The sequence below is a fragment of the Myripristis murdjan genome, chromosome 10, assembly GCF_902150065.1.
Source record: "Myripristis murdjan chromosome 10, fMyrMur1.1, whole genome shotgun sequence".
Lineage (NCBI taxonomy): Eukaryota > Metazoa > Chordata > Actinopteri > Holocentriformes > Holocentridae > Myripristis > Myripristis murdjan.
The window spans coordinates 18,463,749-18,489,589 of record NC_043989.1 but is presented as its reverse complement, the minus strand read 5'-3'; the positions used below and the strand labels follow the sequence as shown (position 1 = coordinate 18,489,589).

The 25,841-nt window shown below is 42.4% G+C and overlaps 2 protein-coding genes across 3 annotated transcripts; one reads left to right on the top strand and one right to left on the bottom strand.

The window, feature by feature from the left end:
* Positions 1 to 671: 671 nt before the first annotated feature.
* On the top strand, positions 672 to 1,816 carry LOC115367063 (trypsin inhibitor ClTI-1-like). The gene is made up of 4 exons (XM_030062769.1): positions 672 to 822; positions 991 to 1,028; positions 1,119 to 1,228; positions 1,335 to 1,816. Exons 1-4 carry the CDS (start codon positions 768 to 770, stop codon positions 1,378 to 1,380), a joined length of 249 nt encoding a protein of 82 aa, XP_029918629.1. The 5' UTR covers positions 672 to 767; the 3' UTR covers positions 1,381 to 1,816.
* neurl1b (neuralized E3 ubiquitin protein ligase 1B) lies at positions 1,700 to 25,103 on the bottom strand. 2 transcript variants are annotated; one of them, XM_030062766.1, is made up of 6 exons: positions 24,989 to 25,103; positions 6,437 to 6,681; positions 5,985 to 6,318; positions 4,019 to 4,753; positions 3,125 to 3,250; positions 1,700 to 2,709 (listed from the first exon to the last, which is right to left on the bottom strand). In XM_030062766.1, exons 1-6 carry the CDS (start codon positions 25,083 to 25,085, stop codon positions 2,462 to 2,464), a joined length of 1,785 nt encoding a protein of 594 aa, XP_029918626.1. In that variant the 5' UTR covers positions 25,086 to 25,103; the 3' UTR covers positions 1,700 to 2,461. The 2 variants fall into 2 exon arrangements, with proteins under 2 accessions (XP_029918626.1, XP_029918628.1); XM_030062768.1 differs by lacking the exon at positions 24,989 to 25,103 and adding an exon at positions 10,491 to 10,769.
* Positions 25,104 to 25,841: the final 738 nt, after the last annotated feature.

The window sequence follows — 25,841 nt, the reverse complement described above, 5'->3', positions numbered from 1 at the left end:
ACTTTTCTTAAATGGCACTAAGGAGGACTGTGCCTTTCAATTTCGTTGTGCTTGTTGCAATGATAATAAAGACATTCCATTCCATTAAACTGCCCGAGCAGGTCTGGTCAGTCTAAGATGTTAGGACATGGCAACTAGGGTGTACTAGGTGGTTGTTAGGTTACACCCGGTGGTTACTAGGGTGTCGATAGTGGTTGCTATGGGGACTAAAGGTTACAAGGGGATTGGAAAGTTGTTGGAATGTGTATGTGGGTGGGTTGACTGTGTGTTAGGGGGCGGGATGGCTAAAGGTTAGAGTGTGTTGTGACATCATCAATAATTTGACACAAGGAGTAAAAGTGACTGAAAAAGTATAAATAATATAAAAAATTATGAATAGTCTAAAATCATTCTCCGATGTGCTGAACTACAGAAACTGAATTTGTACAGTTTGAAGTGCAGTGCTGGTAGCTGAAATGACAGGTGCGTAGGCTAACTTAAAAAAAAAAAAAAAAAAAAAAAAAAATAGTGTCCAGAGAAAGAAGCAAAATGGATAAATAAATAAACAAGAGTGAAGCAAGCATGGATTAAGCAACCTTAAAGTAGGGAACATAACCGTCTTTTCCAATCAGTTTACGCAACCCTGTGTGTGTGCGTGTGTGCGTGTGTGTGTGTCAGCTGTTCGAGGAAATGACCAGGCGGGCGGCTGCAACATAGTTAGGGTTACCTATAAAGCCTGTACGTCAGGCTGGCACGCCGCACGCTCGCTGCAAACACTGCCAGGTGAAATGTGGAGAGAAAGCAGACTACTCGTTTTGGCGCTGGGCTTCATGTGCCTCTCTGGTGAGTTAACTAAAAAATGTTACCTGTATTTCATGAATCTCCCAAATCTGTACGTAAGCGCTAAACCTTTGGCTTTGCAGCGTGGACATTGTCGTTCATTTGGGCTATTAGCCTACATGCTAAGCCACCCCAGAGTTACCTGAACAAGTAGTTGGCTTTCTTTTGCAGTTTTGGCGAGAGGAGCGACCATCCCCGCTGGCACAGAGGTGAGCTGTAAGCCGCACCAGAGTCACCATGTCACTCCACGTTTCGCTTGGCAGCCTGTCAGTGACCTAAATGTCTTTTCTCTCCATTAGCCGGACTGTGGTCAGTTCATGCTACCTGTGTGCCCACGCATGTACGACCCGGTTTGCGGAACCGACGGAAAAACTTACGCAAATGAATGCATGCTGTGTTTCTTAAACAGGTAGGCCTCGGGGTTTCTGTGCAGAATGTAGCTAACGTTAACACCAGTAATGTCTGTGTTGACTGTGGTGTCTTAGGCTAATATTTGGCAATCCTCTGCTTCACAGTGAAAACAATGTCAACGTCAAGATCTGGCACGATGGTAAATGCTGACGAGAGAGGCAGAGGAGAAAAGTCAGTGTCCTGAAGCCTGATGAAGGTGAAGAGTGTCCTTCTACAGGCAGAACAATGTTTGTGTCCTCTATCGTCCTGCAAAGGCTAAAAACATATTAAGGCAATCTAGATAAACCATTTTTGTAGCTTAGGCCTACCTTTTTCTTATTTATTTTCTTGGTCATGTTTATTGAGTCACCTAATGGTTTCTATTAAAAGAGCCTCCATTTTAGACAACATTGCCAGAAAATACATGTATTTGATCAGCTTTTCATTTTACATGAATGCTTTTAGAATATATTCAGTCTCACGCTTGAGGTCAACACACTTTTTTTTTAATATTGCTTCATGTGCAATACCAGATTCTTCATTTTATGTACTTGAACTTTCCAAACGTCCCTTTCTTAATAAAACCGTGCTGAGCAAATTTTTGATACATTTGCATCTTTTCACTTACACACATAACTTTCATTGCATAAATGCCATTTCCTGCCATCCACATGCCCCCCAACCATAACAGCCTCTCAGCAATGTACATTAAAAATATAGCTAGGATTGTCATCATAGTTAATTACTTACACACAAAATATGACGAACGTCTAAGGCACTAGAAGTCAGACTACAGTCAGCATATGCTGAAGCACAGATAGAGGACAGTGTGGGTAAGGGCAAAGTATTCACAGCAGACAACAGTTTTCTGCTCAGCAAGTACACCATTTTACACATAAAGGACATGAAATGGAAAGAAAGAAAAAAATAAGTCTGACATTCCTGCCTCAGCAAAGACAGGAGTGCATGTAGACAGCGTATCTATTTTGATGAGCCTCATCACAGTTCTGGTCATCAAAGTGTCTAGTCTCTTTCCGGAAAAGTCGCTGTCCAATATAAAACAGTTGGGTAATGGGGTTCACTGAAGTCGGGTCTAAACTGAAATCCTATAGGCACGAATATATCCGGGTGGGGTTGATCTCTGGTTGGTGTTAAAATCTATTGCCCAACCTCGCCTGAGAAGGTGCAGCAGGTGGCATCCAGGCACTTCTGCACCTGGGGGTTGAAGTCACAGCACCTGCAAAGTGGAAGATCAAGGCCGGTACGTCTTGATGACGTCTTTGATGGGCCTGCGGCATATCGGGCAGCAGGCGTTGATCTGCCTCTTGAGCTTCAGGCCGCAGTCGTTGCACAGACACATATGTCCACAGGTGTAGATGACAGTGTCCACCTCCTGGTCAAAGCAAACGGTGCATTCTCCATTTTTCCCAGAAGAGGGCAGTTCTGAGGCAGAGAGGGTGGGAGAGACCGGGGGACTCAGGGGGGAGCTGGGAGCAGTCACTAGAAGAGAACGAAAAAAAAAAAACATTAGACATGAAAAGAATCCCCTGACTAGCTTGTACCACAAAAAAGAACCGCCTCTGGTGTAGGGAGAGGTTGCCCCTATTTACACGCACCGTATATACAGAGATCACATAAAAACTTTGATCTGAATGTGCTACATCATTGCAACACAAGGAAAAGCACTGCATGTTTCAGCACCACCAAATCATTGAAGAATATAACTAACAATGCAGAGATATGTAAGAGAGATCTGTCACTACATCAAAAACAGGAAAAACCATCTTTCTCATGACTCATTATATAATGAGAATTTCCCTACCTCCACCTGGTAGCACCCTGCCCACGGCAAATCCTGAGGGTGTTTGTAATGTATACATATCATTAGGCATGCTGACAAGGCTTGGTAACTTACCCAGAGAGGATTCAGAGGCAGAGGAGGATCTGTTGACACTGAAAGCCAGGTCTGAGTCACTGTCATCTGGACTGCTGCTCTGAGAACTGCTGGGGGATGTGGAGGGAGGACTGGACTGCAGAGTCCCTGTGTCAAAAAGATAAACACACACACACACACACACACACACACAACCCCAAGAGTGATTATCCTCACTCAGATTAAGGAGTAAATTCAAGCACATTTCACACTGTACTTTAGATAGTTTGAATACCATTGGGTGAGAAAGACAGTTCGTCCTTGAATTAAGGCGGCATTTGTTCTGAGGATTAGGTTTTGAGCTGTCTGGCCTCCATGCTAAAACAGATCAGATTTGGTATGCATATTTTAATTACTTGACATTTTCAATTTAACATAATGTAGAGAATGATTTCATTTTAGTTCATTAAATTTTTGGTTTTTATTTTTAGTTTCAGCTTTACGTCGGTGGATCATAAATCCTCAGTGAGTGGGCCAGAGCTGACAGCAGTTCATGTGGGAGTTGTGGGATTAGGACAGATAGGTCACAGCCCAAAACTGCACAAACACATGAAGACATCAACTGCGCAACTGCATTCCTTTTAGTCTGGGAAAAAGTAAATAAATCAGTAGAGCTGCTGATACTCAAAACTAATAATAATCAAGAATATGACCTTTGGGGGAATTTATCATTCATCCTTATTTAAGCTTAAGTCTTTAGCGCTTTACTAGAGTCAAGTCAAACCAGATAGTCACTAAGTAACGCCATCATAAACAAGTTTGCCATGGTTACAAAAACAGAAGTAGAGGGTAAATTGTTACATACTGTTATTGTTTCTGCAAGCGCACCATTTTGTTTTGTGAAAATACAGTGATCTCAGCTAGCTGACTTCTTACCTAGTATCCTGAGTCTGTTGACAGCCCCATGAAGGGTGAAAAAGGCCCACAGGACCTGAGAGGAGTCCACACAGAGCAGCCTGCCACGCCCTGTCCCGTTGACCCCGTGATGCACCTCTCCATTGGGCAGCAGACTGAAACTGAGCACGTCCCCAGAGCAAGGCATGGGGAAGCCCCGGTGCACCACCCAGTACTCTTTCCGGTCCAAGAGAACCTCCGGGTCTGCTGGTAGGTCCCCTGCATGTAGGCTAGAAGGGTCACAGGACGTTAAGCCAAACAACAGCGCCCCAAAGTAGGGCAGGCCCAGGTGGCCAACCTCCACGTACAGAGTCTCCCCCACACGCAGAGGCCGGTCACTGAACACCAGAGTCCGACTGCTGTCCAGAAAGTGAATGCAAGCGGCGGAGCGGTCTGCGGACAATATTACATCGGAGCCGCGGATGGGGTGAAAGTGCAAGTCATTGTCCAAAGGGGAGGGAAGGCCTCGGACCACCCTAGGGACGTTGAAGGCAGTGGAGGCAGATGAGGACGACGTGGTGGAGGAAGAGGAGCAGCAGGGGATGAGCTGGCTATAGTTGTTGAGCTGGAGGTTGGCCATCTTGGCAGCGACAGCCTGGTTGTTCTCCAGCTGGTTGTTGTTGTAGTTGGCCGAGTCATGGTTACTCTGGGGCAGATAGGCACTCAGACGGGCTGCACTTAGGCAACTGGACGCCACACTCTCTGCAAATGTGCTCTCTGTGGTAGTGAGTATGGGCAACAATTTGATCAGTTAATATTTAATTGTTCCAGTGGAGACGGCATAGTTAGAATAATGAGGAAAAAACACCTACACTGTATATACAGTAATGACAGGAGACATTTCTACCATTATGTTTCATTTAGTATACTCTATCTGATATTTTGATCTGGTGCGTCATCCATGGAAACAGATGTGCTGATGTGTGGTATACATGTCTGTTACACAATGTTCACTTCTCCATTTCCCCTCCATTCACTTCCCTATTTCATCTCCTTTTCACTATCATGTTCGAGCAACTGTCAAAAAGGCCCTGTTTCATATATTGTACTGTAAGTACTGCTGATTTGTCTCATATGTTATAGGCTGCTATAAACAAGTCTGGCTGGTGATACATTCCCTCATTACTATTTCCAGGGATGCTGGAGCAGTTGAGAGCACTGGCCCCTAACCAAAGCTCCTGGGATCAGCCGCCTTGACCAAACATGGCCATAGCTCCTGTCAGACTGAAGATAAACACACCCAGAGAGACAGAGGGAACCACAGGGGAGACAGAGATGGAAATGAAGGGAGCATAGAGGGGGAAAGTGACAGAGCGCGGGAAAGCAGGGAAGGAGAGAGTTTAAGAGAGAGAGAGTTTAAGAGTGAGGGGTCCAGGGTGAGCAGACTGGTTTATATCAGTGACCCGGATCGCGATTATCTCTGCATAATGTGTCACTATGATTCACTAGACCGCCACAAAAACTACTCTTAGCATAGAGAGAGATTGTGATTAAGGCCCGGCCCACTGTTGACTATCCATTATCCATTGCTACTACTTTGGCCCCTGTTCCCGTGGACCTTCTTGGCTCAGCTGCTCGGGGACTTTCAAGAGGCTGCGTAACTTAGTTGTGAATGTGTTGACTGTAAAAATAATCTCCCAAAGCTTCAGGGTTGTTACTGCCATGTTCAATAAACAAGGTCTTCTGTCTGACTGTTGGAATCTGTTCATTCCAATTAGTGGACTATGCATTGTAATATTTTGTTGCACACATAGTTATGGATTTTGTACAAATTCCCGTAAAAAAGCTCTCATCTGTGAAATGTCTTCTTTTCAACACCCTTTTGAATACCATTTAGCCACTCCCAGCTGCAGGACTACCTACAGAAACCTATAAAAAACTAAAAAACAACAAGATTTTCCTGCAGATGACAGCACAGTGTAACTAAACAACACGATGAAACACTCACCAAGCAGTGTGACCTCTTGAGTGATGCCGTAGATATCTATGATAGCCCAGAGTGGACAGCCGATGCTGAGCCCGCAATGGAAGAGGATGGGCTCTCCATCGTTGATACTATAGAAAACTCTACCATGGCGGTCAGCCCAGAAGGACAGCACATTGTCCTTCAGGGCCAGTCTCTCGGGCAGAGCCTTGGCCCAGTAGCCGGGCCGCGTCACCAGGTCTGGGCAGGCATACTTGGGGATGTCAGCAGAGGCCAGTTCACTGGGGTCCAGACTGGTGAAACCAAAGCGGAGAGCTCCACTCCAGCCAGTGTGCACACCAGTCAGACGAAGACGCACCTGAATGAATGATATTCATACATTTATATCAAAATGAGTTTTCCTTTAATTATCATTAAGTCTCTGTTTCCAAAAAAGTAGAGTGAGCGATAAAATGATAGACATCATGCAGGCAGACCTTTTCATAGAGGCGGACGGGTCTGTGGCTGAACGTGATGCCATTACAGAAGCTGTTCTTGCGTGTGGCACGGCGAAGCTGCCCATCCAGCCTGATGTTCTTTCCCTTAGCATGGGGGTGGAATCGAGGCGACTCTAAACTGATGCTGACTGGAGGGGCAGACGTTCTTCTCTCAACACCTGCCCCGTTGTTTGGCAGGGTGTAGTACTGTCTGTTTGCCACCGGGCGGGGTTGCAGAGTTGCATCTGAGGGGGCAGACATATCAGAGACACAGATGGGAAAATGAAAGCCAATCAAGGATACTACCTGATCAACAAAATTAGAGGAGCAATTCTATTTTGCTTGACTCAGACAAGGTCAAAATAAATGGTAACATTAGTGACACCAGCTTTTGTTAATCGGACAGAGCTCATATCAACACACTGTGACTCATTTGCAATTGGTCCATGGCAGTTGTTTTACAGGGCAGAGGCCGTTTATGTAAAGGAGACCACAGTCCCAGATATGTCCTTTCCCACACTCACACTGTAAGGCTTACTGTTCCAGTAAATGAGTACATTAAATAGCCTCTTTCACTCTGTAACCCACATCGACAGTATAAAAAGGCTGACTTCCCGCACTGTCCCAAATCAGTCGTCTTACCACATCCATATAGGACTATTATATCACAAAAATGAAACAACATAAAGTAACATCCTCTGTTTTGAGCAAGAAAAACACTAATATTTCATTTGACTGATGTAAAATCAATAGTCTAAGGCTTATTTAAAAGTAGGGTTGTGCAATGCTAATATTAGTAAGTCAAGCAGGAAAGGAGAGAGAAAACATTACAAAAAAAAATCATCAACAGTCAAGCAGTTGACAACAGACGGGATAAATCTTCGTCTTATTTATGGGCTACACACACCCTTGGCCTACAGCATAAACACACCCTGAATAGCCTCTTTCATTCCTCCACAGTTATCTTCAGAAGTGGCAGATGAATCACACAGTGCCTAGTCAGTGAAGAAATGCCCAAATAAAAGGTTTAATCTTTGATCACATCCTCAGAGGAGTCCTCATACCATGTAAGAAAAAACACTATCAGTATTAAAACCACCGTTGATCAAATTAACAATGACCTGCAATCAAAGAAGACTTAACAGCAACTTTAATGCGATTAAGATGGTTTGGTTTTGATATTAAATTAGGTCATAGATGACTAGAGTGGGTAAAAATCCAATATTCACGGCAAGGGCAGTGTTTTCTTGTTTTCTGCATGGCATGGCCACAGGGTGATTAAATTTCTGTTTATGATGGGCTAATTCACTCTGATCTGGGTAAAGACAATAACTCAGTGAAATGTTCCACAGCACATTTCCCAAATTAGACATTATCACTGATTATATTCTAAACTATGAAGCTACAGCAAAAACATCTGCAACATCTCAAATGATGTGTGGGTGCCCCCCCATCCTCTTTAAGTACTACTCAGTCAGAGCTACAGAGGGAGGCCGGCTTCTTCTGAGGAAGGATAATATACATTGGGCTAAGTATATATGGAAGCTGAAAAACAAGCTGAGGGCTAGTCTATATGTCTTGGGTTCAACTACCTCACTGACAGAGAGACTCTCTGGGACTTTGAAGTAATGGGGGTAACACTGAAGGGAAGGAGGACTGATATAGAAAGTTGGTTACCATTATTAGATGAAAGGCATGGCACAATAGGTCATGCCACAGGGGACAGCTCAAAGCACTGTCGATGCCAGCCTTACATAACTCTTCAAACTGTATATTAGTCTAATCTCTGCCTTCCTTTGCGATCAGGAACCAAAGTTGAATACAAGAAGCTATGGCAAGCTTTTTAACGCGCAAACGTATTGAAGAGTCTTTATATGAAGCCCCAAGCTCATATGACCCTGTTTTTGAGGTACTGAACTATAGTCTTTCTGATATCTGACCTATGGCCCTTGTGGAAAAGCCTCCTCTGCAAGTGAAGACCACCACAGTGATGAGAGCAGCAAAAGCTTGTTCAGTGGGTTTAGAGATAAAGACTGGCGAGGTTGCAGAGAAACCTCAACTCAAATAGCCTCTTTGAATTTAGGACTGAAATCCAGTCATTTGTATTTGGGCCATTTTCTGGCTACAGTGAGGAGAGGGGAAGCAAAGAGATAGAGTGAAATGGAGACAGTGGGAAGAGAGAGGCTAAGAAAAAGAATAGGAAAGGGCAGAGCGCGGTTCAGGCAGCTGATCAGAGATGTGGTTATCAGTCAAAACCCGGCTGAGGCTTGGAGGCTATTACTGTCAAAAACATGGTCTCCCACAGAGCGACTGGTAACACACATGATTAGATTATTTTTAGAGAGAGAGTATGTGGTATTGTGTGTGGCTGCTCCCTTTCTTTTCCTGATGAAAGACAGAAACAGTACAAATAAATGTAATCACAAGATAGACGGTAATCTACATTGTTGTGCCAAGGAAAGCTTTTTGGGAAGACAAACTTTGATCATGTGATTCAGACAAGCTGCCTTTGGCTTTAATATGATCAGGCTTATTCAATGGTCTAACTGAATTAGTCTATAGCCCATATTTGCTCAATACATAGTCCAGTTATTGGGCAAGATGTAAGTCTTGTAGGCTACCTAAAAGAAAAACATAGTAAAGGATTTCAGAGTATTTCAGTATTTGTTATGTTGCTAGGAGGTATGAATATGGATTTTCTCAGTCAAGGCAAAAACATCTCAGTGTCATCACTTTAACATGTTTTGACTGTCGTCATCATCACTTCCTCATCACACCAAAGCCTGCCATACACAGGCTATTATTCTCTGCAAAAGAGAAATGCATCAATAAAAACAACCACCATACATTGCACAGATTTCGGAGAACCAATAAACACAGATATGCTGCTAATTCCATGTTAATCAGGTGCACAAAATGCAAACAATCGAACCCAGGTTGCACAGAAGTCTCTCTGACTAAACTGTTGGTTCAGTCCAAACCCACGTCAGCTGGCTCTGGTGGCGGCAACCACATCATTTAGTGGAACGGATCAGCTGGGGGCGTGAGAGTGTGACAGATGTTAAATCAAAGTCATATGGTGAACTGATTGTCATGTAAAGTACTTAGGTGTCATGACAAAGTGCAGTGGGTGAAGTTTATAAATTAATTATATGTTATATATGACAGTAACAAATCGCCAGGATACCAAAAAGCATGTTTGAATAATTTGAGACATTTAAAAAATAACAATTGAATTCCCTTTAGGAAAAAAAAAATATCAGATTCAAATTCTGCCATGAAATCGTTTTGAGGCGAGATGCAAACAATTTGATAAATTGTGTACCATGGTATTCAAGGGGCTCAACTGCAGATGCTGCAGAGAAGTGAGAAGTCTTACAGACTCTGTGCATATAGTTTCAAATAAATTAACTGGCACCTTGAGCAGCATTTATCTATTCATAATCAAATGCAATGAGAGATGTGGTGGGGGCAGTTAACCCGCCTTTATACCTTTTATATTTTACATATTTAACTTTACCCGCCTTTATAGCAGACATGCATCTTTCTAAAGTAAATTCATTGTGCACATCCTAATTAATAGCATTAAGATCGCGTAAGTTGATTGAGGATAGGATCTTGTAGGCTATATTAAGTATGTATAAATGCACGCTTTTTCTTCAAAATCTAACTGAGTTTTGCTCATTAACAACCGTTTGCGTTATGATAATCACCACCTGCAGGTCATTGCTCACCCACGTTTTTTCCCTTATGTCCCACTACATCACTGATTACAATTTCCCAAACGACACAAACGGTTAATTTGCAAAGAAACGCGGCTGAAGCGCTGCTTGGACTTGTTCCCTGGGAATCACGCTCGGCTCTCCCACCGAGGGAAGCGCGTCTCTGCGCAGCGACTCCAACCAGTTGTCAGGCATGTACAGTACAGTGAAGCTCAAGTCGAGAAATTAGGACGAGCCATGTTTATCTGCGGGCAATAACACGCGCTTTCACAACAGGCACCGTTTTGGCTGTGCAATTTAAGCATCACGAGTGGCATATTAATAGATCTCACCTATTAAAGGTTTAGGTGTCGTATTCCCCATTATATCCAGTAATTCTTCGCACCGGTTGACAAGTTAATCCCGAATGCACTGTTTGTCTGTCCATCCATTTAACCCTCGGTCTCCCACGACGTGAATAGTGTCTACCTATATAATCTTTTCAACCTGAGTATCAGTCCCTTTAGATTGCGCTGTATCTCCCAGCTGAAGCATGGACACGCTCTTCTTATCTCAGCCCCAAACCGCTGCGACAGGCAGGCAGTTCCAACTAGTGCACAGCAGCCCCCTCCCTTCTTTAGTATAGGCTCCCCTCTGCACGACTTTAAAGACACAGTAAGCAGAGCTCCCTCTCAGATGCATCACAGGGCTCCTGAATAATTCCTTTAACTCTGAAGGCTGTAATATAGGCCCGTCCTAATGAAGATGAAGGGGCTGTGTGAGACTGACACTGACCATCAGCATCATCCTTGGAGAGGATGTGTAGGAGGAGGACGGACTCAATATAAAGAACAATTCTGTGGGGGGAGAGCGGCGGTTTGAGAGTGCATGCAAAAAGGGTCATATAGATTACATGATGATACTCCATAAACCCGTATGTCAGGATTCCTTTTTTTTTTTTTTTTTTTTTTTTTTTTTTTTTTTGCTATCACCTGAAACTTCTTGAGCCCTAAATAAGTTAAGGGATTTACAGATAAGACAACTCTTATGGCATGAGATTGTTATTGTAAATCCCTAGAGAATATAGAGCTATCACAGGAGGTTATCAGTCTCATGCTAAAACTAATAAAATCACATGTTCATAGGCTTTGACAAACAGATTATAAAAGACTGTGCACTTTTTGAAAAGTGTCCAAGCACCATATGAGGAAATCCCCCTTTTCCCACCCTATCCTCTGCCCTCCCACAGCCTTGACTGCTGGGCTCCTCTCAAGCTGTTTCCTGCTTTCTGGACCACACTGGTCTCTGAGGAGCCATGGCCTGCAGGGTTTGTAGGACTATGAGACCAGCAGTGATGGGAGGGCTGGGCTAGTGCATCCCTTATTGTGGAACGAAAGAGGCCTGAGGCTTTACGGCAGCCCTGTGCGTCAGACATGCTGAAAATGACCAAATGGCTAAGAGATGCTTGGAAATGACAAGAACGCTAATAAAAAGAAGAAGAAGAAGAAGAAAAAGCACAGTGTGTTGCTTTGAGTATAGATATGCACAGAGGAAAGGCTATTTGTAGTTATTCATCCATGATGTCAATGCAACATTTGGCGGAGTTATGCCTAAACTAGGGGTTGACTGTCTGGTTCACCATTTACATTCACTATTGTCACGGCACACAGTCCAGGCTGGATATATAAGCAATGCTCTGACTTTGTTAAGTGCTTTTGAGCCCAAAATTGTCAGTGAGGTCAGATCTGATCTCATCTGGTCTGAGGGCAAATAGGTCACAAGAGAGAAAGGCATTTGGGTGAAGGCGGGCCTGGGCTAAATATAGCTCAAAGACAAAAGCATTTGTTTCTACCTCCTCACTGTTGTTTGTTTTAGCAGGATATGGTGGCTCCATATATGAGCCTTGCGAGAATAGTGTTTTGGGTGAAGTGAAGCAGAAGTGAAATTCCCCCACGCCCTTGCTGTTTCTTTAGAGAGAAAGATCCGCCATGGCAAAGGGGATTAACACAGGAAGTGAATATGAGGCTATAATGGAGTCTGCAATCAAGCCCTCCATGTAAACACAGCAGAGGCGCAGTAACAAGTGCTCCATCCCCTGATGCTTGCTTTGCTGCCTGAGCGCAGACTATGGGATGTTAATGAAAGCCTAATGATTACTCAGTTGATTCTATCCCAAAGGCAATTAGACTTGGGATCATCTTCAGCACAGCCATTTAAGACACTGCTGGATATCTACAGAAATATCTGTAGAAATGTTTGGAATATTGTCTCTTTGCTCACATTACCTGATAGCTATAGTTAAATTCAGCATGCACCAGCTTAAATCTGAAATACAACAAAAAAGACAATCCCTAAGAGGCTAGCAATCATGATATACCTGGCCTAATTTAAGAGCGATAACTCACTCGGCACGTTTGAAAGTCCGCAGACAGTGGAATGTTAAACAAAACCCCTTGGTTTAGAAAGTGTGTCATTGGTTTTCCTCACAAAGCCCACATTACAACCCAGCCTTACCCTTGGTCCTGACCCCTGGACACAGTTAACACAGATATGTCAGTCTGATTAGCCTGACAGACAGAAACAAACAAACCTCTGAAATGACAAATGATGAGAAACGTGACCAAGTAGAGGGAGAGGCTATATTGTTGGTTTAGACTGTGTATGTACACATGTACAAACAGACTTAAAATGTAAACTCCCCATTTTCATCACTGATTCAAACCAAAGTGGTCAGGGCATTGAGATAAATACATGTTTGCAACTGGGTTGATTTTTGCGGTTCCCATTGGCCTGATAAATCTATGTATATTAGAGAGCTGGGCGTACTGGCAAGTAAACCAAAAAATGGTGAAGAAATTAATAAGATTTTGGTCAGAATTGATTGGTATTAAGGAAAGTGATGAAACAATTGGATTCAAGTTTGAAATTGTGCTTTAAACTATCAAAACGAGGGGAAGGGTCACTTGGGAGGAAGCTGCATCTATTGTTAATTTGATGCAAACTAGAAATCCTTCTCTCTAAAAAGAAGAATGCATACTGCACCCCTTTTTAGGTATCAAGCATCTGTGATGCAGCAACCTCATGCAGGCTTCTACAACAAATAAAAATATTTCCAAGAAAGAGGACAGAGATGCCTGGTTTGTGCATGGAAACTTGGCCCACAGCACTGTGACTGCTGCCATGCGGTACAGTGGAGTGACTGGTCCTTGGACGGCAAAGTGTTACATTTGCAGTATTTTAATTCTCTTTAAAGATTCAAAGGCACTGTAGAAATGCTGAGCAGATGGCTGTTTGGGAATTTTTGTATGTGGTGGTCTCAGCATCAGGGGAAGGCTGCTGTCCAAACCCCAGCCACTGATCTAATGGTTGAAGTGAGTCATACCCACCTTCAATGTGAACACAACCATCTCCATCAAACACACATGGGCCAGCACAATGAGCCACATTCATACTACAATGTTTTCCTGGTCACCTCCTCTTGTTCAAGGACTGTTTTCTACCACAGTGCATTCACATCTGTTTTCAGTATGCGCTCCTATCTTTTCATTAGGCTGATTCTAAACAGGTCATCAGAGTCAAACACCTGCCTTCAAAAGCCCAATAAGACTTCAACATTGGCCAAACCCTTGTATCGGTATAAAGCCCCTCACATAGGTGATGAAACAGACTAATCTGAATTGCAGAAGTTAGAAATGTACTTTATTAAAGCAACTTTGCAGCATTTGCCTTTAATTGGAGCCATTTTAGGGGGAGTTCTTGCCATGTGCTCTGTGCCCTCACAGATTGTTCTAATTTCCAAAATCCTCAGATCATGAGACTTAATGCTGTGGCAGTCTTGAGCAGACAAAATGCATGCATGCTTGGTTTCACTTGTGCAATTTCAGATTTCACTAAATTGAAAACACCACTAAGACATGAATCACAGTCAAGTGGTAGAAATTGGGTAAATAAAGCACTTACAGTGTTATGCACACTTTACGCAGTAACTCAGTAAACTGACTGTTCACGGCATAATATTTTTTCTTGGTTTTCCATAAATTTTGCAGCCACTGTTTGGATATATGACACCATAAAAAAATCTTTTGAAAGTATCAGTATAGTTCTGGTATACAATCTTATTATTTAAGTTAATACTAAATATCAATTGCTGTTCTTCTACATTCTGTACCCACATAACATTAAGCTTACTATTGTTGAAACTTCAACCTTAAAAAAAATATTCTATGGTAAATAAGTAGCATAAAGCCAGACCGTCCAAGTACTCCTCAAGCAGTATTGGGTTTACATTACCATTAGAGTCTCAACAACATCTAGTCAAATACTTTCTGTTATCATTAAACAAAAAGACATGCTTCTGAATAATGGTCATCCCGATGGGTAGAAATAGTGAATGTGATTTTAGGAACTTCCTGATTCATTTTCCATTCAAGGAGTCTAAATCATGGCATTACATAACATGTCAGCCTCTGACATTAAGCGACCCTTGCTATTCTAACAGAATGTAAGCAGTCAGGTGGTGGTGTGTTCATGAAATGTAATAAATACTGAATCCGTACAGCTAGCCTTGTGTTAACACACATTTTAAAGTAAATGAACCTATAGCCTACACCACCTCTACTCTCAGACGATAAATCAGTGTTGCACTTCACTGTAAAGACGAGCTCCATTTTCCGTTTCTGGTATTGAGACACATAACTGTGGCATGGCTCCACTAAAATGTTGTTTTAGGCCTCTCTGTCAGTGGGAGACATGCTAAAAATGGCCATGCAATGCATTTAACCAGATGCACGGACAGTGTTCTTCCTCCATCTGGTCTATTGTCTCAGTGTTCTCTGGGATGAGGAACGGATGCACCTCCAAAGGAGATGCAGGAAATACTCTTGGCTCAGAACAACATGGCCAACTTCTTCTAGTCTTTTGCACTTTGGCTTCGGATACACCCTTCAGCTTAACCTTGACTGAAATTTAAAAAAAATGACTGGATTCAGCTCGGCAGTGTATGTCTCAAGTATAGCTGCACATTTTCTTTCAAATAGATTTTGTATAATCCTGATCCAAGAGGCAAAACATTGTGGATCTTCATTGCTTCACTAGAATAAGATTTTGACCGTGATCTGCCCACTTTTCTAGCTTTTTGTTTTCTACAACAATTGGGCAGTAGTCTGCATAATATAGAAGATGAAGCCAGAGCTCTGCTGTTTTCAGGAGACTGATCACAGCTGCATTTGGTGTCCAGTCTCCAGGCAGAGGAGAAAAGAACAGAAAGGTCTTAGGGCCTTGCATGTCAAGGTCTTTGTCATCTTTAACATGACCCTGCACAACCAGCAGGTTTACTCAACATGGCCTGTCAACCGCACTCCAGAAATAGCCATTGTAAAATTTACTAGGTAAGGCTATATTTGAAGAGTTTCCATTCCAAAACCCTCTAAATCCATTTTGGAAAAGATGGATATTCAAAATTTCTCAGACATTATTTGAAACATATGAGGTATTTTGTCCTCAGAAAATCAGCCGTGTTATAAACAAATGTCTTAAGATGACTCCTAACTTAAATACAGCCCACACAATGTTTTTGTCAGCAGCCAATATGAGAGTGGGTGTCATTTACATGTATAAAATGATGGATATCTCATTTTTGAACAATGTTAATGAATGTTTGAAAAAAATCCTATATCATTATATCATAATAAATTAACATGCATTCAATAGGATCTTGATTAAACCATAAGTCAAGAGTTTGTGTTTGTGTGTGTGAGTTTGTTTTTGTGGGGTAATATTACCAAGATGGGGTGGATGGAGTGTGAGGACCCACAACATTTCAGTGCTGATCCTCAGCAGTACCATGTTCTGTGCCATATTCAGATTAATGCTATCAGGCATACAGGATAAAGCAGTGAATTCTTGTGGTGTATATTAAACAAGAAACCTATAGTTTAGAAAATCCCAATTAAGCCTGTTAACATCATTAGAATTTATGACCCAGTTCAAAAGGAAATTGCTTCCCAAGCATTTTAAGGCTTGTCAGAATTTGCCTTCAGGCTCCCAAACTCTGACCTCTAAATTGCCTTACTCTTAAATATTTGGGTGAAAAGAATCCAAAATCTCATTAGAGAATAGCAAGTGGTTTGGGGAACTGCTGAGCAGCCCAGTTTTTGGGCTTTTCAGCTATTACAGTTTTACTGTTTTAATCAATTACTCTATGTTACCTCTTTTTCATGTGTTGATCATATAATATAATGTCTCACTACACTTGTGGCAGTTTATTAAATTTTATGTCCCTGAGAAGTGAGACTTGGTTTTCAGTCTTTAATGTATATTTCAAATGGTGGCACAATGGTAAATATGTTAACAAAAGGTTATTGAGATATGTACACCGCTAGACACACAGAGGCAATTAAGAAGCAATAAACACTCAAGCAACACACAAAGGCATTTCTTCTAGATAAGGTATTTCCTCCATAAAACGCATATTACACATGAATCACAAAATGGATCAAATGTCAACAATTACTAACAATAAGTAAGAAGACATCCCAGTTATAAACAATATGTGAAGTATTTGTGAGTTGCTAGAGGTACTGAAATGTCCTCACAAAGCTTGTGCCCATGGTGATGTAGACCTTGACCACAAGGGACGCAACTCCCCAACCACAGCTGGCCCTGGGGTTATGACGCAAAATAGTCTTTCTATTATTACCCACTGTCCGGTCACTCAATAGGTGAAAAAAGACATCTAAGCCCCCTTTCAGCACAGCTTGGATGACCTGATGATTCAAGAAAGATTCCAGTGTTTCCACGAAGTGAAAGAAGTTCAAGAACAACAGCCAGCAACACTTGTACAAGCATGGGCTATCATCCATCAAAAGGCTGTCATCAGTATACATTGACCACCAGCCTAGGTCCATATTGTCTCACAAAACTGAAGGAAAGGGCAAATAGGGATAGTAGTGAGTATTGCCCAGGGTACTCTACCTTACATAAGAGCAAATTTCCTTCCAAATCCTTCTTTCCATTCCTCTGCTATTGATAGCCAGAAAGACTTGGGCTGAATCTAGGGTAACCTCTGTGCAACTCCAGTTTTCCTGTGGAATGTTTTTGCACCAGTTGCCCCTTCCCTTTACCCCTCTCTTGAGGTTGTGAGTGACACAGGCTGCCCGGCTCCACATTTCCCATAGAAGGCAGAAGAGTCAGATTGGCCAGATGGCACTGATCTCCACATGTCAAAGGTCATGGAAATAGGTTTGTTGCTTTGTGTCAATGCCTAATTTATTAGAATCTGAGTCTATCCTTAAATGTAACCAAGACAATGTAAGCTAACTTGAAAAGATGTCTCTCAAAGGTTTAAACCAATGACTAAAAAAGCACAACCATATGACTGATGCATAAATGTTAAATCTTTATTATCTCTTAACTCAAACCATGTTTCACTTTAAAATACTGATCCCAAGATAAAAGGTATGCACGAGAGAAACAAATAACTACAAAAAGCAAACATAATCAAAACTGTGGCAGTAACCCATGTTACTGTCTTGTTCCCCCTTAGGTTGTGTGTCACAATAAAGGACATACAATTGACACACAGAGGGACATAAGCCAAACCTCTAGTTCCAGGGCTCTGGTGCATGAGTCACTCATGTCAGCTGTCATGCAAAAAAAAAAAAAAAAAAAAAAAAAACATTCAGCCACTGGCATCCATGTCCACTGTCCAGTAATAATGTCCTGTTCTTTTGGAGTGTCAAGGGCAATTTCAAGGCCTGCAGCTCCTATTGCATAGCCTAGGTCCTAATGAAGGTGAAAAGAATTGCTTCACTGCACACACCATGCCAACAATTATGTCCTTTCACTTGACAATGGAAGCCAAGCTAGGGTGTAATTAACTGAAGCAATGTGAATTTCCTATGCTCACAAGCCTTCTTTCACTAACCAACAATCTATCATGCAGGATGGGATGTCTGTCCATATCACCACCCGTCTTCACCCAAAGAGCACTCTCCACAAGCTATTTGGTGTTCTCGTTTACCTTTCACCTTAGCTGTACAGTCGTGCCAGTATTGTATCCCGAGCGCCTTTCTCGCTTCCCTTCCAGCTTCCATGTCCTTGGCTGCGGTCCTTTTGTCTTTAGGTGTCTTTCTTCCACAAACTATTCCAGAACAAAGTATCATGCCAAAAAGAAATGAACTGTTGCTGTGCTCAGAGTCTTGAGCTCAGGTACGCTCCCTGCCTTGCCACTGATTTGGGTGGGTGTATGTAATTATAGAGCAGGTCCTGACACTCTGGGTCTCCAAGGAAACGGCTGCCATCCATCCCTGGTTCCCATGGAAGAGCAGCAGCCGAGGTGTGTGCTGGCTCCTCTGCTACCACTCTGTTCTGGACAGATGCCCTTCAATGAACACATTGAAGCATCTTTCTTTCTGCTACCTGGGGGATTCCCTTAAGGATCAGTGATCACCGTCTCTACAGACACTTCTTACTCATACACCATCATGCTCGCACAGCATCTAGAGCATTGAACACAGTGTGACATATCAGTGTCTTCCTGCAAAATACTGCAGGTATTTCAAAATATTGAAATATAACAAGGTGATTCTATTAAGCATTTGAAGTGGAGTATCCCTTGCTCCATCTTGAGGCTGCAGGTCAGCACCTCACTGTGTCTCAGTACTTTAGGATTTAAAGATGTTGCACAAATCATAACCTGACTGATGTACAGGTTGGCTGATATAATCGGCTGATTTTGTCTCATCACAGCTACAGTATATCGATATTGGCATGTGTTTGTCTGAAAGAAGTAGTATATATTACAGTAAAAAGCACTTGAGATAGTTTAATACCGGTGTTACCATTAAAGGTGTATTATGCAAAATTGCTGAGGGTTGATGGAAGTGAGAACCTTTCGACACAACAGGCAATAAATGGGATATAAGCACATAATTTATCCGTGAGGTTGGACTATGATGAGAACCATGTAGACTTAATCACCAAATTGCATGTTTATTCTGTGTTTGTTTGTTATTATCAGTTGAGTCTACAGGGTTTCAGGGTCCTCACTTTAATTAACCCTTAGCATTTTTGCAAATTACATGTAAAGTTTATCCAGCATTCTTGACAATACTCTTGAATAACTAAAGTCAGCAGAGTAGCTAGAGCAACACCATCAGCTAAGCAGAAGGCATTGTGAATTGTGCTAAAGGTGGAGTCAGCAATTCTGAGGAAAGGTTATTAATATTTCAAATCCGTGGCCAGATTTACTGTCCCTCTCACTTGCACCTCATCCGCTGGATGAGTGTTGTGTGGCCCTGTCAAAGCAACTTTGTTTGTTTCCCTATTTTCAGAGCCAGGGCTGTATACAAACTTTTTTTCAGCGCACACACAGAGAAGTGACAGCTAGCAGACCGTGAGGAGATATTGGCTGAATTCACTGGTTTCATATATCATCTTTCTCCAGAGTCACTGTCTCCACTTTTAAGAAGTTAACAAGTTGTTCAACTTTAAAATATCAAGCCTCCACTATGTCTCTGTTACAACACTTTTACAACACAATTACAACAATTTTATCTAAACTTTTTATCTAAACAACACATTTATCCTCCCAAATATCAATATCTGTTTTGGCCCCAAAAATCCAGTATCTGTCAAGCTCTGGCACAAATACACAAAAAACTTGAGATAATAAGCTATGTCCTCGTGTCATCATTAGACCTTCATGTCAGTATCTGGGGACAGAGCTCTTCTTCATGACTGACTTGAAGCCCCGAGGCTGCAGCTGAATTAGGGAGCAGAGGCTGTTCAGCAGCAAAGGCCCAGGCTCCCTGTGTTTTCCTATGATTTAAATCTGCTTATTTTGGCTGCTCAATACGAAACTCCACCCCAATATAAACATTATTGTTCAAGTTTTTTTAATGTATAAAAATAAAAGGAAGGTTTTCTCTTCAGAAGTGCTGAATTATTGTTTTCTTTTTAAAGGCGGATGAGGCTGATGAACTTTAGTGCCTCATCATGGAATGCTGGTCTCATAATTTCAAAGTAAAGGTGGCCTTTTTGCCTTATCAGTAAAATATTCAGACAAATGGATTAAATTCACATATAGGGGAAAAACACAGCCATAACTTGGCGAACAAGGTCAATGACAGCCATCTACAGTATGCATGATGTCAATGTGCCTTATGTTGCGCATTTTCTTAATCTAAGGCCATACAGACGTCGAGGGGTTTGCCAGTATGTGACGGTCGAGTGTAACTGATAACTTCAGTGCTGTCACAAGCAAATGACCCTGGAATGTGTTGGATTGGACACTATCCCCTATCTGGAGTCTCCCTAGACGGACTGCATACCAGACATCAAAGACAACTGTCACGGAGGGGAATGAGCCAATAGGAGCTCTGTAAGATGAGCTCATGCCCAGGACAGTTTGAGATGTTACAATGTACAGTATGCAGCTAATATGTTCAAACAGGTAAACAACAAGGCCGTGCAACAGGTAGCAGTCACTGTTTTGCAATCTGCTGCTACCGGTTGCCAACTTGCCTTCTGTGCGTCTCCTGCATGATAGAGATGAAAGACAAAGTTGTGGGCTCAATAAACACCATGTTATGTAACCCTCGCATTTCATTTGAAGGGGGGAAACATCGAGGTCAGTTTCACAGACACTTTGTTCACCTTTGACACTTCTACACTGCTGTATGCTTCCGTCCATCTGTGCCCCTTTTCCTGTGCGCCAGGTCCCTCCACGTCCATCAAGGTGACCACTGTCCACGCCCTCCACCTCAACCTCTGTCTCGCACCATCACAATTCAAACAGCTTTCATTTCTCGCCCTCACTTCTTTTGCCTTTGCTTCTCCTTAATCCTAATCTTTTCCCCCATTCCCTGGCCCCCTTCCTTTCTCCCTCGCTCTCTTGTCATGACATTAGCCTGTGACACGTGTGGGAAACTTCTGCGGGCCCCCTGCTTGGGACAGGACACTGATATACTGAGAGTGCTGGGTGACGGGACTATTTTTGGAACCTGTAAATATGGGAACTTCCTTTCCTAAAGTGTATCTAATATCCTAGAGGATCCTTTTACATTATTAACAACAAGAGCGGTTAGAGGCTGAAAGGCTGCACTTCCATTATCACTTCTATTATAGCCTTTTTCTGCCCCTCTCTCTCTCTCTCTCTCTCTATCTGTGTTTAGATGAACATGGTTCGTGCTTGAGAAAACTGGCAACCTAGTTCACAGTATCTTGTCAAGTTGGTCTAATGGATCACTCACCTTCTTTAAAACCACTCTAACTTTTAAAGAAGCACATGCCCACTGGATAAATGACTGATGAGGAGGTGCACATGGCTGTCAATTATACGATGCCTCAACAAACACCCAACAATTGCATTCTCAGGTGCTTGCACATTAGATCCAGGTTTTAGTCAGGAGGACACCGAAACCCTCTAACCTTTTTGAAAGCAGGGAGACAACTTGCAGGAGCTGCACAGAACAATAAAGTACGAGAACCGCAAAGTAAGAAAAGGAAGCTGGATTCAGGATGAGGGTTAGCTGGGGTCATTTGCTGGGGAGGGGGCGCTGCCTGTAAGCAGCTCTCTCAAACAGGCTGGGTTGGAAGGGATGAGTGACTTCATATTGCCATTTTCCACACTGAATGGAAAACATGATGGAGAGTGATTTCACACAGTGCAATGCACAATTTTGGCCATGTTGAACACATGTTTGCTCAAGCAAAAGTGGATTAACTAATATCTACACAGTTGATATTAGGGAGCATTTGGTTGAGGCAGGGGTTAAAACTTAGTAAAGGGGGTAAAAAAAAAAAAAAAAAAAAAAGCAGAAGGACTCTCCAGATGCCTTAAGGATAAAAACTGCTGAATATTTAAAATGATTCTCAGCCGGAAGGGGGAAAAAAAGAGAACAACCCTTGTGACGTCTTCATAAAATTTAAATCAGCATTAAAAAATAATGTTCAATTTCTGGCAATTGGTTTGACATTTACAGTCAGACTCCCCATCAGTAAAGATCATTAAAAGGTGAGAGTGCCTTCAGGTGAAAATTAGAAAGGCTTAGCATCTCTCAAAAAACTGAGAGAGTATGGTGTCTCCCTTTCTTTCTCTCTTCTCTTTCTCATGTTATTTCGCTCTCACTAACTCACACACACAAAACACACACAGACAAACACACACACACAGTCAAACAGGGCCCCATTCTTGAATAATTAAGACGGTGCTGAATGTTTTACTGCCTCCTCTCATGCCACCCAAGAGTTTCGTCACATGTGAGAGAAATGTCCATGGCCCTAATATCTCTCTCTCTCTCTCACTCTCACTCTCTCTCTCTCTCTCTCTCTCTCTCACACACACACACACACAAACACAAACACACACATACACATTCACACACACACACACACACACACACACACACACACGGCATGTCCTGTTCATTTCACTTTCCATGCAGGCAGATCTTCACTACAGATACTCTGCACTGCATGTGATTTGAGATAAATTAAGCATAGATGTCATCTGGAAACAAAAGATAAAGCATTCATGATGATGGATCCTTACGTAACAGATGAGGTCTGACCTGAAACTCTACACCCTGGCTTACACTGCTGCTAGCCTCGTCCTTTTCCCTTCTCATCCACCTTCACAACACTCGCCCTCTGACTGGTGGTCTAAGTGTGTGTCTACTGCTGTTGTGAGCAACCTGAACATCATGGCTGAGCGAGCAACCATCACACAACTGCCATACAAAACACTAAACAGCATTATAAGGGCTCTTGCAGAGAGAGAGGTCCTCCTGCAACGTTCTGCCTTCCAATATAGGCATGGACTATCGTGCATGGACACATTACACAACCACACCTGTTGCTTGAGTCAACACGACATTCTCTGCTTTCATGAAACCACTTCCACCGGCCCCTGGGCGGTAAACATGTCTTAATAACAGCAGGTTTTATAGAATAGGAGTTTACACTTGGCTGTCAAATGTTTAAATGGAAACAAGGGTAAGTTAGTTATTCACCAGACTACTAGAAGAAAAAGAAAAAGAGAAAAAACTGACAAAAGATGATGCAAGATGGAGCTTAGCGCAGCCACATTAATTCAATGAAGTCATCCCTCTGGTTGCCAAAGGTGCTTCAGATCCCAGTTTCCAAAGTGGTGAGTTCCCTTAATGGTCCTCCCCTTAGCTGCTCAGCTCAGACTAGTATAATGATGCCACCTAGTGACACATAATGGTACATGCAAAGGGGCTAGGCAGCTTTGAGCCAGTAAAAAAACATGTGGAGGGACAAAACTAGCACAAAAGCAGAGTGCTAGACACAGCTGGAGATTAGAAAAACATCTTCAGAAGGTCAGAATGACCTTTTGACCTTCATGCAGCAGGACAAGTGAAAACAAAATTTCCCTGCAGGTATCAGCATATAAAATGCACTGTTTTTGTTTGGTGCTGAACATAATATCTTTGCATTTTCTGCAAAGATAAATAAAGTGCAGTGTAATGTAAGGTTGTGTCAGTAAATGTAGTTTAGAAAATGAGCAAAGAATAAGATTTTATGGAGCAAAAATAATCATGATGCACAGAGCTATGAATACAAAGGGAAAAAATAATGAGGGATCTTCCAGAGGGTCAAAAAACATACTTGTTTGTTTTCTTTTCTTTTGGGTTAAATTGTTTCTCTACCAGTGACTTCCCTTTCCATCCTCACTACTGTTCTCTCATTTTCCCATCGCCCCACAGGGTCTCTGGGACAGCCATGACATCACCAGAGGTCCTTGTGAACCATATGCCCTAACCCACACAGGGGCCTGTGCATTCACTAACCAGGGACAGGCATTTCCTGTGTGCCAAAAAATACACATTACCCAATTACTTCATACCAAGGATCATGTGTCATGTCAGGAATCACACTGAGTAAATTGTTTCCCCTTTCTTTTAATATTTCTCCCACTATTGTTTAATTACTACAATTAATAGTCTAAATCTGTATCATAAGGTAAATTGATCTTTGTTTGCTAATCATTATTTCAATTTGTATAATGGGAAATAGTTTATTAGTGAAAATGGATGGGCATTCATATTATGCACCTATGGTCCCCAACCCAGTCCTTAAGCCTCCCTGTCCTGCAGGTTTTTGTTCCAGCTCTACTCTTGCAAACCTGACCCAGTTAAGGCCCACACACCTTAATGCAGGCCCTGCTCGGGTAGATCTGTTTCAACCAATCAGCATGAAGCCCTGAAATGGATCAGGTATGAAAGAGCAGAGCTGGAACAAAAACCTGCGGGGCGGTTGGTCCTTGAGGACTGGGATGGGAACCACTGTTAGACACAAACATACCACAGCTGAAAGATGCTACGCCTGCCACCTACTGGGCAGTTCAGTTCCAAACAAAACTGTTACAAATGGACAGCCATTATATTATAACGCCTGATACTCAGCCTATGGTGTTTTTATATTCCCTGTGTCAATCTGCTGTTACCTTAACAAAACCAAACACCACCTTCACACTACACATATAGCTTGCAAAGGCATGATCTGTTAACTAGTGATGATATGTATAGATGTATTAATGTAAAATAACTGCAATATTCCTTTAATATGCCACAGTGTCAGGCACCAGGCTACATAGTGAGTTTACATTAGCATAGTTATTCTTGGCTGGAATAACTACACTTTCTTAGATATTGTGCATATATTATATATATGGGGGATAAAGCCCTAGCCTGATACCATGAATATTTACCACAGCTTGATAAATGACAAGGTTACGAACTCTATTAGACCGGCTGACAGATGCCAAAAGCTTTTGCGAGTTTAAAAAAAAAGGGTAACAGGTGGTGAATAAGTTCAGAGGACTCACCTTCTCTGCTGCATGCCTGTTTGTCTCTTTTGGTGGAAAGCGGCAAATCGTATAAAGTTAATAAACCGCACATATTTGAAGACTGAGCGTTTCCCATGCTGGCTGTAAGCAGAGACGTAACTGTCTACCAGAGGAAATAAGTTTACTGGAAGTTTACAGTTGGGGTTTACTCTGCTTTATGGTCTCCCTCAGTGCCTTGTGAGTCGTGCATTTTCTGAAATTGTGCTATTTTAGCACCCTTTTTAACGACAAGAAATCCCGCCTGAATTTTGAAGATGTGTAAACAAGAGCACGTGCACGCTGTTATCTTTTTATTCCGTCCAATAAAACCCTGTCTCACTGAGGGACGGACTTGGCACGTGCGCACGCGGTGGCCGTGGACGCGGCGGACGGCCGGCGCGGACCGTTGAGGTGAGCGTGGATTGGAAGGTTGCTCGCTTTGTTTGGACCAGCCCACATTTTGAAACACAGATTAGGTGGTGGTAGACGCTACACAGTCTCTTATTTTCCCTCCACTTGATGATAGAGCACATGGGTTTGGGCGCGCTGGTGGTTTGCCAGGAATATTAGACGTTTATTTGCTTGTAAAGCTGCGTTTCTTTCAGCCTGAGCCAAAGCCTTTACCCCATTTACATTTAGATAGATTCAGCTCGACGTACCTCTAGTGCTTGAATATAGCTGGTATAATTAAATCGAAATAAATATTGATGCATTGTGCCAGTGATGTGGGGATAAATAAAAAGGCTGGTACGTAAACCATAACCTATAGCAGGCCTATAGTGTAATCATGAAGCAAACAGCCAACAAATGTACTTTTCTCACCTTCAGCTATATTACAATAATGCCAAGACCC

Bases quoted from the DNA above. Each gene is read 5' to 3' on its own strand.
- LOC115367063 (XM_030062769.1), top strand. From the start codon at position 768: ATGTGGAGAGAAAGCAGACTACTCGTTTTGGCGCTGGGCTTCATGTGC. The intron at 823-990 runs GTGAGTTAACTA...TTTCTTTTGCAG, and splicing joins GGGCTTCATGTGCCTCTCTG to TTTTGGCGAGAGGAGCGACC. The intron at 1,229-1,334 runs GTAGGCCTCGGG...TCTGCTTCACAG, and splicing joins ATGCTGTGTTTCTTAAACAG to TGAAAACAATGTCAACGTCA.
- neurl1b (XM_030062766.1), bottom strand. From the start codon at position 25,085: ATGGGAAACGCTCAGTCTTCAAATATGTGCGGTTTATTAACTTTATAC. The intron at 4,754-5,984 runs GTGAGTGTTTCA...TCACTACCACAG, and splicing joins TCAAGAGGTCACACTGCTTG to AGAGCACATTTGCAGAGAGT. The intron at 2,710-3,124 runs GTAAGTTACCAA...GTTCTCTTCTAG, and splicing joins TGCCTCTGAATCCTCTCTGG to TGACTGCTCCCAGCTCCCCC.